General features: G+C 46.5%; 2 protein-coding genes across 2 annotated transcripts; both read right to left on the reverse strand.

Moving 5' to 3' along the window:
- Window positions 1-5,017: 5,017 nt before the first annotated feature.
- Window positions 5,018-6,586, reverse strand: LY6G5C (lymphocyte antigen 6 family member G5C). Its single transcript, XM_044003356.1, has 3 exons — window positions 6,541-6,586; window positions 6,157-6,339; window positions 5,018-5,489 (listed from the first exon to the last, which is right to left on the reverse strand). Exons 1-3 carry the CDS (start codon window positions 6,584-6,586, stop codon window positions 5,200-5,202), a joined length of 519 nt encoding a protein of 172 aa, XP_043859291.1. The 3' UTR covers window positions 5,018-5,199.
- A 1,030-nt stretch (window positions 6,587-7,616) lies between these two features.
- On the reverse strand, window positions 7,617-12,126 carry CSNK2B (casein kinase 2 beta). Its single transcript, XM_044003358.1, is given in 11 exon segments — window positions 7,617-7,892; window positions 8,098-8,287; window positions 8,428-8,503; window positions 9,120-9,238; window positions 9,746-9,848; window positions 10,597-10,626; window positions 10,628-10,646; window positions 10,648-10,678; window positions 11,031-11,215; window positions 11,336-11,679; window positions 12,097-12,126. Coding segments are annotated over 11 exon segments (1,218 nt in total). The 3' UTR covers window positions 7,617-7,801.
- Between the last annotated feature and the right edge of the window lie 1,064 nt (window positions 12,127-13,190).

The following is a 13,190-nucleotide window of genomic DNA, read 5'->3' on the forward strand; positions in this document are numbered from 1 at the left end:
ATTCAGAAAAACCTGCAAAGATTTGTATGAATTGATGCGAAGAACAGAGCCAGGAGAAAAATTTATACAATAATAGGTATATTGTAAAGATCTGTGAAAGTATTAGTAACTGATCAGTAATTTCATTATAATTGACCAACCACAGTTCCAAAGGATTCATGATGAAACATGCTAGACACCTGGAGATAGAGAACTGATATAGTCAAAGTGTAGGTAGAAGTATATTTTCTTCTCTCTCTCTCTCCCTCCCTCCTAATGTGGGAATTTGTTTTGAATGACTATACATATTTGTAATGGACTTTGGTGTTTTCAGGGTTTTTTGGTGGTTTTTTTTTTCTTTCTCAATAGGTGGGAGAGGGGGAGAAAGGACAAACTTTTGAAATGAAAAGAAAAGAAAATTGAATTAAAAAAAGAAAGAAACACAAGAGACCTGGGGACTCATGGTCTGAGAACAAAGAAACCTATGTTGAAAGAGACTTTAGGGGTTACTGAACAATTATTCCCTTTAGAACATATGGCCACTATATACAGCTTTTGTTGTGGTTGCAGTCTGGGTTAAGTGACTCGCCCAGGGTCACAAAGCTAGTAAGTGTCAAGTGTCCGAGGCCACATTTGAACTCAGGTCCTCCTGACTCCAGGGCTGGTGCTTTATTGGCAGTGCCACCTGGCTGACTCTGTATACAGCTTTTCCAGGGAAGGAAGAGGTCAAGACCTAGGAGATGGAACAGTTTTGGTTCATTAATATGAATGCTTATATTCAAAGTGTTCATCAATTTAAGTTCCTCGCTTGGAGTAGAGAAACAAGAAACTCCTTGAGAAAGGGAGGGAGAATGGCCTGGAGGCAGGGAGGTTATAGAAATTAGGATCTGGATGCTAATGTGTCCTGGCAGTGAGTCTCAAATAAGGGGAGTTTGCTGAGGAGTAGCCATAGAGGCAGTTGCTGTTGGTAAGGATGAGCCTACAGGCAGGGTGGGCCTGTTGTCCACAATGCTTTCTCCCCTCAGTAATGACTGTGAGGGTTGTGCTGGATACAGGCCTGGAAATCTGGGGGACAGTGTTATTCCCAAAGCTCTTGGGCTCAGGCTCCTGGGCTGTCTCCATCTGAGCTCTGAGGGGATATGATGGTCAAGGTTTTGGCAATGCTGCCTCTTGTCTCTCTCCAATTGTACCTTGCAATGAATTAAAAGAGTATTTCCTCACCTAGAAGTTCCTGTACCAAAGTGTCATGGAGTGCAGAGCACCCCAGAAGTTCTCTGGGGCACATCAAGGAATCTTCTCCTAGAGAAACTAAACCAGAGGACAGATATGCCTAGAGAGATAAACGGAACCAAATCGGATTGAGCTAGCTTAATCTCCACCCTTCATTCTGATCTCCCTTACCCCTGGGGAGATAAATTTGGGTGTGGCTTCGGCCTTTATGTCCAGAAGAGAGAGATGGCTTGAGAGATCTGTAACCACCCCTCACCCAACTCCTCTATCCACCACCAGTGGGGGATGGTCCTCCCTCACTAAAGGAACTTTCCACAGGCAGATGGTCCACCCCCCATCAGCTCCCTATAAAAGTACCTGCCAATCTCCTGCTCGAGGAGATTGGTACCTCTGAGCCACGTGCTTTGTGCCTATCTCCCCATGAGAAGTCCAGGGATTTCTTTCATGGTTCCCCTTCCCCCCCCCCTTCCCTTCCCTTGCCTCTAAATAAACTACCATCTTATTTTAACTGCTTTTGTGTGCAAGAGGGTATAATTCTTTAAAGAGGAATTCCTAAGAACCCCTACCCTTAACCCAAACCAGTACCCCATTTCCCCCATTACAAAAGGAACCATGGATCTATTTCCTGTCCCTATCTACAAGGCATGGTGCTAGGCAATGACTGCAGAGATAAAAACAATCCATCAGGATTCTAAAGCAGTTTACAGTCTAGGAGGTTGCCAGCGGTGAGAGATGAAGGGAAGAAAAGGGGTTGAGGCATGTATATATGAATATAATACAAGTTAGAATAGGATAAGTACATAGAAGTCCCACTGAATGGTCTGACAGAGATTCAGGTAGGCAGCTGGTGGCACAGCGAATAGTGAGTTCTTTGCCTGTAGTAAGTCATGTGTTCAAATCCCACATCAGATACCTACTAGGTGTGTGAGCCTGGGCAAGTCATTTAACTTCTGTTTGCCTCAACTTTCCCAACTGTAAAATGAGGATATTAATAGCACCAACCTGCCAGGATTTTTGTGAGGATAAATAAGATAATATTGGTAAAGCACTTGGCAAAATGCTTCACATATAGTCAGTTCTATAGAAATGCTTATTCCTTCCCTTCTAGCTTAGAATATCAGAGGAGGTTCTATGGAGGAAAAGATAATGAATGGCCAGTGCCTACTGGGAATGGCAGCCTTCTTACTCCAACCATAACATCCCCCTACCCCATTATTAGTCTTGCTTCCTCACAGCCATTATCCAGGGACAACACTCCTGGGAAGAAGGGGCCAGCCATCTCTACTAATTGCCAACCAACAGCCTTCACACAGGGCAGGCAAGCCAGCCTACTGGAAGGAGCAAAGTATGCTGGGGGAGAATCAGGAGGCAGCATGTGCTGGGCTAGTCACCACTCCCATCACCATCTTCCTCCAGACTCTGTCTGGAGGCAGTGTAGGACTAAGAGCCTTGGGAATGGCAACGCTTCTAGCCCAATTCCCCCAGCTACCACTGTGGGAAACAACACCTGTGGAGATAGAGCCTGGCAACTGTTTCTGCTGGTGCTGTAGACATAGATCTAGTAAAAGACCCAGGAAAGAAAGTTGTGGGCTATAAAATTGAGCATACCCTTTGACCAGCAATACACTACTAGGTCTGTATCCCAAAGAGATCATTAAAAAGGGAAAAGGAAGGGGCAGCTAGGTGGTGCAGTGGATGGAGCACTGGCCCTGAAGTCAGGAGGACTTGAGTTCAAATCCAGCCTCAGACACTTGACACTTACTAGCTGTGTGACCCTGAGCAAGTTACTTAACCCTCATTGCCCACCAAAAAAAATAAAAAAAGGAAAAAGGGACCCACATGTATTAAAATATTTATAACAATTCTTTCTGTGTTGGCAAAGAACTGAAATTGGGGGAATACACAACAGCTGGGGAATGGCTGAACAACTTGTGATATATGAATGTATTAGAATACTATTGTGCTATAAGAAATGATGAGCAGGCAGATGTCAGAAAAACTTGGAAAGACTTACATGAATTGATGCTAAGTGAAGTGAACAGAACCAGGAGAACACTGAACACAGTAACAACAACATTGTACAGTGGTCAACTATGATGGATTAGCTCTTTTCAGCGATCCAATGATTCAAGACAATTGCAGAATAACTTCTCCACACCCAGAAAAAAGAACTGAGGATTCTGAATGCAGATTGAACCATACTGTTTCTACTTTTTGGCTGTTTTTTTTTCTTTTTGAGGTTTTCCCCTTTCATTCTGATTCTTCTTTTGCAACATGACTGAAGCAGAAATAGTTTAATGGGATTGTACATATATAACCTATATCAGATTGCTTTCTGTCTTGGGGAGGGGGGGAGGGAGGGAAAGAAATTTGGGAACTCAAAATCTTATGAAAACAAACATTGAAAACTATTTTTACACGTAACTGGAAATAATAAATACTTTTATGATAAAAATGAATGTTGAAAACTATCTTTACATGTAATTGGGGAAAAATAAAATACTATTACAAAAAAAAAAGACTCCATCTTCTGACTGTGCATTTTCCCTGACTGTTTCCCATGCTTGGAATGCTCTCCCTCCCCTCTCTGCCTCTCAATTTCTCTGGCTTCCTTTAAGTCTCAGATAAAAGTCTCACCTTCTACAAGGAACCTTTCCCAGTCCTTTTCAATCTTATGACTTTCTTCTTGAGACTACCCCTTATTTATACTGAATATATCTTATTTGTACATAGATGTTTTCATGCTGTCACCTCCACTAAACTGTGAGCTCTTTGAGAATAGGAACTGGATTTTGTTTTTCTTTATGTCTATCCCCAGTTCTTAGCACAGTGCCTGACACAAGAAAAACTTCATGTTTTTTGACTTGCCTGGGCTCTATCCATGCCTTTCTGCTACTCCCACCCTTCAGGGAGGACAATTCCCAGATGGCCCCTCAGGAAGGTCAGATCCTGGCATCCTGGGGATTAACTTTACAGCCTGAGGTTTGGGGGTGGCAAACTTTGGGTTTGTAACACTCTGCTGTTTGGCATGTGAGAGATTCAAGAAACTCAGCTGGTGGGACTATCAGAACTGCATTGGACTGTTGTGCTGAATTGGACTAATCTGTTCTGGTCTCATTGACATCTGACACCTAAGCAGCACCCCCTTTATCCCTTGCTATCTCCTCCCTTCACTCCCTCCCCAATGTCATTAAATTTGGACACTTTGTTTTGCATCATCAATTTATTATGGAGTAAAATTAGAGACAAAGACTAAAGTGTGGAGAGACATTTCCAACTCTTCTTCCAACCATTGATGAGGAAAAGGGGTGTGGGGAGAAAGTGGAGATAAAGTTTAAATGATCCAATACAGAGGGAAGAAGTCATGGAAAGAACATTACTCTGCTGGAACTTAGGAGATGTGGACTCTAGTCCTGACCTTTGACAGTGATGATGTGACCTTCATTAAGAATTAAAACTGACATATGTATAGTCTAGAGTTGACAAAATGCTTATTCCTTCCCTTCTAGCTTAGATTATGTGAGGGTTTCCTCACTTTACAGAGATTAGGAAAACGAGGTCTAGAGAGGCAACCTGTAAGATGTTTGGGGCCCCAGGAAGTGTAGTCATTGGGCAAGATGGCCTCTGAGGTCTCTCCTGGTTCTGAGTCTATCTTATGTATTGCCTGGGGGTAATAGAATGCCTAACAATATCCTACATGTAGATGAAATGTTCCATGAATGTGGTGAATTGATTTAGATTGTATTGAAGAATTTGAACAGAAAGTTTGTAGGCAGAATTGAGGTTGGGGCGGGGGGGGGGGGGGGGGGTAGTGTCAGTGGGGATGGGGGAGGGAACCCTGAGGAACAGGTTGTAACTTGGAGCTTCCTGATAGAACTCCCAAGGCAAGGTATAGGGGATCTCATTGGGGTAAAGATCCCTAGCTGTATTCTAAGGCAGGATTTGATTTGGGGTCAAGTAGGGTCTGCAGTCTCTAAGAGAAAGGGGCGGTTAGGAGTCATAGTCTGAGGGCCATTCTGTCTGACTGGTTGAGGGTACCATGGGAGTGGTGGTGACTCTAGAGTAAGGAATGGGAACGAGGAAGTCCAATACAACACTAGTATTTTTATCTTGATTCTGCAACAAGGCCTGGTCACGGATCGGTGGAGAATTACAGAGTGGCTCAAGGCAGCATCGAGAAGATACCCAAAAACCTGGCACAGGAGAAGCCAGCGACAGTGAGCATTCTGACAGTTGATCCTTCGACCTGCAGTCACTTATGATGATTTCCTCCTTACTGCCTGAAGGGAGAGAGGGTTACTCTTCCTGTCCCACCAAGATCCCCAAAATGTCCTTGCACCATTCTTCAGAATGTCCTCACTCTGCCTCCCAAACTATTTTCTTTTGTATTGTATTTCCAAACTGTCCTTAAGTCCCTGCATACTGTCATTTTGTCTTCATTTTGCATTTATCATCCTCTATCATCAGTAGATGCCCTCTTCCCTCTCAAACTGCTTTGTCCGGGGTACTGTCCTTTTTTGGTAGCCAAACTACTTTTATTGCCTTCAAGGTACTTGAATCCTTCCCCAAAACTTTACCACCCTTAGCCTTACATTAAAGTGAAGATTAGGGGTGGACTTGAGATGTGTGCGGCACCATGAGGGCGATGAGTAAAGTTAAGCGGGGAGAGGGATGCTGAGAGGAGAGGGGGGAATGGGGACAGAATGAGGTTGAGGTTAAGAGTAAATCAAACAACAATTTGATCTCTTAGGATAATTTTTTGGACAAATGAGAACAGTGAAGAACTGGCAGTAGCTGGAGCCATCCGGATACCTTGGTAACAGAATAAGGACAGTTGAAATATTAGTCAAGTTTGGGCCTCCTGATGTAGCGGTTTCTGTGAGCTGGACAGGAAGATTTGAAAAGCCTCAGTTTAATGAGGCAGGGAAAGGGGTAGAGGTCACTCACCATTGTGAATAATGGTGGTTAGGCAGCCTCCGCCCTTGGCTGTGAGGCAGATGTCGGAGCCCAAGACGCAGCCTAGCTCCTTGGTCTCCAGGATGCATCGGTAGCAGCGGAGGAGTTTAGGGTAGAGGCGGGGGCTGAGGTGGAGGTTGGCACCTGAGATGAGAGGGGCTCGGTACAATCCTGCTCAACCCTTCCCCCTGGTCTCTCCTGCTCCCACACCAATTTAGAGACAGGAAGACAAGGGTGGAAAAGACCTTAAATTTCATACAGTCCAATCTTATTTTAGAAAAGCTACTGAAGCCCGAGAAGAGTATCTTGCCCAAGGTCACACAGTGGCAGCTTCCTGACTCAAATCCAGGGCTCTGTCCCCTGTAACCTGCTTACCCAAGGCCAAGGTCAGCAACGCTCCTCTAAGGATGATGGCCCTCATTTGGAGAGCTCAAGGGAAAATTCCTAACAAGAAGATGCGACTCCCAGCATCGCTGTTGCCTCAGAAGACAGGGGACCATTCCGCACCAGGAGTTATATATATCATTCCCCTCTCCAAGGGGGTGTGTTGTGTGCAAGCTGGGAGTGGGCAGAGGAAGGAAAAGCTGCCCATAAGGCCGGAGGAACAGAGTGTTCTCACCCACCCGAGGTCCCGAGTACAGGGGCAGCGTTGGAGGAGGGGGCGGGCAGTTTGGGAGCCGAGGGTAGGGCTGGAATGTGACACGATAATCTATAGCCAGGTGACTTTGCCTCACGGACCCACACGGCTCTTCTGGCCGAGGGAATTCCTTAGTGGGACGGCACACCTAAGTCCATTCCAGAATCCCGCCGGGGTCATGGACACTGCGGGCCCTTCAAAGGGGCTTGCGGCCGGAAGCTGTGGGTGGCCATGTGAGAGAGAAAGCCGCGCCGCTGATCCCGCCCCCAGCCCATGTGGGAGGAGCCAGCCTAACCTAGTCATGCCCCCCTCCGCCCCAGGCAGCGCCGTGACCTCACACCTCACAGCGCAGGCTCCGCCCCGGGAGCCAACCGGGAGGTCCTCCGACAACCAATAAACGGAACTTGGGCTCCTGTCAGATTGAACCCCTTTCACATTTTTTGGATTTGGATCATCGATCCCTAGCTTCTAAAAACAATTTTGCCTTAAGAGATTTTGGGAAATTTTGAAAGGGGCAGTGACCGTAAAAAACTAGGTTCGTTCTTTAGAAACTCTCAGTGAACTGACAGTTTTTGCAACAGCCAAAGATGTCACAAAAACAGGATTTAAAATAATTTACCCTCCCCCTTTCTATGACCTGACAACTTTCTCTATTCACTTAATTTGACTTCTGCTCTTTTCTCAAATACAACCTTCCATTTTATCTTGCAAACTAGGCCAGGCTTTTTTGGGGGGGGTGGGTGGTAGGTTAAGAGTGCCCAGGTTTTGGACATATTTAAAAACTCCCCTTTCCCCAGTCATTGGGCTGAAGCTGTGCCTTTTCCTCCACTTTATTTCATACTCCCACCACACCACCACAATAATGACTTCTTCTTAATTTAAACTAAAAACCATTAGGGGTTCTGGAAAGGTGTGTGTGTGTGTGTGTGTGTACTGGGGGGAGAGGGGAAGGGAATGGTGTCACAGCCTGAGGTGTTTGGGGGAAGGGGAGGAGACAAGTCAGCGGATGGTCTTGACAGGGCTCTTGAAGTTGCTGGCTGCCTGAAGCTGCAGTTGATAGGCCATAGGGTGGATCTTGAAGCCATACAGCCTGAGGAGAGGGAAAGGATCAGCAGACCCCACGGTTCTCATCCCACAACCTGAGAAAAATTTAAGTGGCCCCCTTTGAGCTCATCTCCTCCCAACAAACTACCTTCACCTCCCTTCCTTCACTGGTTTTCAAGGGAGGTGTTCCAAGAAAAGGGGCATGGTTGAGCCCTGATCAGCCATTCTATCCAGTCTTTTTTCATTCTCACCTGGGCACAAATTGGTTGGCAGGCCGTTTGGGCCTGTACTCAGGATGCACCATGAAGAGCATGTGGGGAAAGCCAGTGCCAAAGTAAGCACCATCTGTGTGGTGGTGCCTGGACGACTTGGGGGTGTAAACATCCATGCACTTGGGGCAGTACAGCTTCACCATGGCCTCACCTGGTATGTCTGACAGTCCTAAAAGCAGTGAAAGGCAGCTTCAGCATCTGATTCTTCACCACCACCCTACCCCCAACAAAAGAGCTAGGCATTTGGTCCCATATATCCCAGCTCCATTCATCCTTACAATTTCCTCCCCTCTCCCCACCAATACTTACCAATGGGCAACATGGGCTGGTTTTCACAATATACACGGGGACAATAGCCAAAGTCTCCCTGCTGGTATTTTTCCAACTGAGAGGGGGAATATAATTGGGAAACAGAAACAATATTAATGTACTGGTCCAACAGGGGCTACACATACATGTATGTGTGTGTGTTATGTGTGTGTGTGTGTGTGTGTGTCTCTCTCCCCCTAGATATAGACATATATAATATCCATGGGACACATTTCCACTACAGATATAAAGTGCTGCACTCTATCTCTAAAGTATTCACAATAACTACAACGTGGAGCTAGAACCATTTATTCTTTTCCCCTTGCTCCCATTATGACCATTTTCTTTGTTTAGACATGACATTTTGAAACTTTGTCCTCGTGAAGCCGTTCACCTCAGATGAAGATAACAAACCCCCAATGTTAAATGGCTTTTACCTTCCCTAATGCAGAGCATAAAAACTACACAAGGAACTACAGAAATGCAAACAGAACAAATCTGCCATAAATAATAAACAAAAACTGTGGGATAGCTCAATTGTAAATCCTCCCACATGGGAAAAGTCCTATACAAGTTCTGATCTCTTGCTTTCTTACCTCTAAGGATAACAAAAAAGGTAATTTGCACTTAAGATTCTTTCATTTTCCTCAACAATCAGTAAACAAAATTGGATCGAGGTGGGATAACCTCACCATCTGGGCGATTGCCACGGTTTTGTGAGGATGTAGCGGGCATGAATTCAGTCCATACAGCATCTCGGCTGCCTGCTCGATCAGGTCACTCTGGTTGGGGTTGTCCTCCAACTCCTCATCTGAAACATGCCCCCCACACCCACACCAGGACCCAGTCAGCTGTCACTCAACCCTTTTCCTATGAAGCCCTACCCATCCCCAGGAAATACCAGTCAGGCCAACTTCCCTCCACCCTCCTTTTGTCCCGAGCCCACTCACCCTTACCCAGCCCAGAAACCTGGGCCCCAACTGCCTAACCCAATTTAAGACAACAATGATCTCCACAGAATACTGCTAATATAAATCTCCAAGTTCCCTCTGCTTTTCCCCTACAAACCTGACACATAAAACCAATGCAAGTAGGCTGTGCTACTGGTTAGAAGCAGGGAACAGGAGAGACAGACACCAAGAAAGGGGAAAAAATGGGGGTGGGAATAAGACAAGGAAACTTGTGAAGAATTCTATTACAAGTCAAACAATTTAGTTAAGAGTTATGGGTACAGAAAAAGAGCTAGGAGATTCAGAGTCCAGGAGCTTGGGATTGGGAGAAAATTCAGGCATCCAGGAGGCAAGTGGGGCTATCTCACCAGGTTCCAAGTCGAGGATCATGTCTAGTGCCTGCCTATAGGGGGCACCTGTTCATTGAAGCCCAGTGAGGTTGAACTTGTCCTGGATATAGTCTTCATCCACCTGTTAGAATGCAAAAGTGAGGGAAGGACGCTGGCATTTGGTTACTAGCACCAGGATGGAAGGGGAGGCAAGTCTCATTTAGCCAAACTATATTTTGCAAGGGGTCCTCCATCTCAAGCTTCCCTTACTATTACAGGCAGACAGGAGTTTGCCCCTGCGATCTGACAGGAACCCCAACAAACCATCTCAGTCTTTCTCCTTTGGGAACTACAGAGCAAGGATTCCTAATCTGGGGTCTGTGAACTTGTTTTCCCCAACTCAGTATTTTGATAACTATATCCCATATGATTGGTTTCCACTGTAATCTATGTATTTTATGTCTCTAAAAACATTATTCTGAGGCGTCCAGTCCACTGGCTGGCGATGTCTAATACACAAAAAAGATCAAGACTGCCTGGAGTTCCTCAAGGAGGAACAACAATATTCCAGTTATAACCACTTTCAAATTCTTTTAGCACTTCCTATAGAGATTCCTGGATTCGGTATCTCCGTTAAATTGTGGGGAGATGGGCAGGATAATTCGGTTCCTAAGAGAGGGCGAGCTATCAGGGGCACAGTGACATGGTAAATGACGACAGTGAGCACTACTTCGTGTGAAGGGAAGCACCAAGATCTGGTGTGGCTAGCGTATAGGAAAGAGGGGACTAAGCATTTGACTCCTAGAAGGGGAGAGGAGTAGACACATTGTGTCTGAGCCTAATTAGTAAATATGGGAACCTGGGGAGCCCTCAATGTCTAGAGATCTTACCTCACAGAAGAATTCATTGCACGATAGCCCCACAGAACCATGAGATCCATATACTTCCTCGAGCTACTCATCTTTACGTCAGCTGAGGGAAAAAGAGGGTTAGCCTGGAGGGCGAAAGGCCAGCCTCTCTCCAGAGTCTCCATCCCTTAGAGACGTTCGTTCTCTGCTTCCCCCGGCCCCTTCCGAAGGAGGGCTCACCATTCCTTCTTCAGGCTCACAGTTATGGGGAGCCCTTACTCCACATCCAGGTGAGAACTCATCTCCAGCCTCTCCCCCGCCCCGCGCCCCCAAGGCTTCTCCACCGCTCACCTTCTTGGCCGAGCCTTTTCTTCCCAAGGCTCAGAAAATCTGTGTCCCTTCCCTCTCCCCCCTCCCCCTGTGTGTAGGGGGGGGCGATCAGGGCCTGGCTCAGGCGCCCTCCTCCACCCCCTTACCGGGCCCCATCAACTGCCCAGAGGGCCCTCTCCTCCCCCCTAGGAGGCCGGGCCCCCAGCCAACTTCGCAGGGGCCGGTTCCCTGGACTACCCCCTCCAAGGGCCGTCCCGTGTCCCTCAGCCCCTTTCCAGAGGCTCCGGAGCTTAGGGCTTCTCTGGGGAGGGCCCTCGCGTCTCCACGCACCCTGGGTCCGGGACCACCTTGGCCTCCCCCTGCCCTTCCTTAGAACCTCTCCCTCCCCGAGGCCAGGCGTCCCTCAGGTCCCGCCCCCAGCGTGCGGAGGGTCGCTCTCCGACTCACCTACCGGGCCGGGGCTGGGGAGGGAGAGGGAGAAGTTGCTCCCAGGGGCGGCGGCGGCAGCAGCAAAGCCGCGCAGCGAAGGCCGCGGACCCGACCGCGGCAGGCGAAGCGGTGGGGGGGGTAGGGGGGAGGGGAAGGGGGGAAGAGAAACGGGGAGGGCGGGAAAGTACGCAGAGCGCAGGCGTAAGAGGTCAGGTTTCCCCCGTGGAAGACGGGAGATGGAGTCCCCAAGCCGCCAGTAAGGAACCCTAAGAGAAGACGACTTCCGGAGGACACCCTTGCCCCTGCCCTGTCAGTGAAATAGGGCAAGGGGCGGGCCACAAAGGAGGAAGAACTGGAGGCTTTCAGCTAAGCGGCCAAAACGGGAGCCCGAGATCGAGGTTGACGCTGGTGAACATGGGAAATGTAGTCTCATGCCCACAGAAGGCTCAAAGACAAGACCGGACTAAGGAGGCAGCTAGGTGGCGCAGTAGATAAAACACAGGCCCTGGATTCAGGAGGACCTGAGTTCAAATGCCGCCTCGGACACTTGATACTTTACTAGCTGTATGACCCTGGGCAAGTCATTTAACCTTCATTGCCCCGCAAAAACAAAACAAAAACAAAACCGGGTTGGAGAGTCTTTCACAGGTAAGGTATCTACAATAACAGTCTAGCTCTTCAGCCTATATATCATGCTACTGCAAACCACCCAAGTCACCTGTTATCCCTCACCCATATTCCCAATCATTATCTCCCCTTTTCTCACGACCCTCATCCCCATACATTCTTCACCATCTCATTCTCCCCAGTCATCCTTCATCATTCAATACTTTAACAAGCATTTATTAATGCCTGTTATGTTCCAAGGCACTGATAAACGATGGTATTACAAAAGAAACCATGAAAAACAGTCCCTGCAAATGTAAGGCTTACATTCTACCAGGGGAATACATGTATTCCAATATTCTGGTTGATACATGATCTCATTGATGTGGGTATTATGACTTCCCATGAGGTACATGTACATAAATACAAGATAATTTGAGAGAAAATGAAAATCTAAAAGGATTAGGAAGGCTTTCTGTAGAACTTGACATCTCTGTTGAGTCTTGAAAGAAGCAAAGAATTCTAAGAGATGAAATGATGGACAACATTCCACAGATGAGGGATATTTTTCTTATTCATTTTTTTAAGTAGGTTTGGAGAATCTTTCCCTTACATATCTTACAGGTGAAGTATCTAGCTTCTCAGTCTGTTCTTAATCTTTAAAAGGCACAGCACTGCACAGAGATGAAATGCCAAATTCAGAGAAAAGCAAATAGGTCAGTTTGACTATAACACAGAAATGGATGAAGGAGAGTAGTGTAAAATAAATCTGGAGAAAAACTTCTGGAGAGGTAAACTGGAGCTAGATTGTGAATTTAAATGTTAAGTTGGGGAATTTGTATTTTATCCTAGAGACAACAATAAGCCACAGAATTTTTCTGATTATTGGAGTGATTGGTTCTTGATTAGTTCAGACTTCTGTTTTAGCAAGTTTTTTTGCTTCTATGTTAAAGATAGATTGGAGAGGGAACACATTGGAAGTAGAAAGAGCAATTTAGAGACAATACTCCTGGCTAGGAGGGATGAGTGATGGTTGCATGGTGAGAAATGAGTTTTATTTTGGACATGTTGAGTTTCAGAATGCTACAGAACATCCAGGTGGGAGATGTCCAGTAGCTAGTCAATAGACTTTATTCATCAATGTTTTTGTCTTTGTATCCCAAGTGCCTAGTACAGTTCCAGGTACACTGTAGATGCTTAACAAGTGTTTGTGGAACTGATATGACTTTAAATTTGGGAGAGAAAAGAGTTAGACCTTTGGGAGATGATAA

The sequence above is a fragment of the Dromiciops gliroides genome, chromosome 4 (assembly GCF_019393635.1).
Source record: "Dromiciops gliroides isolate mDroGli1 chromosome 4, mDroGli1.pri, whole genome shotgun sequence".
NCBI classification, from domain to species: Eukaryota; Metazoa; Chordata; class Mammalia; order Microbiotheria; family Microbiotheriidae; genus Dromiciops; species Dromiciops gliroides.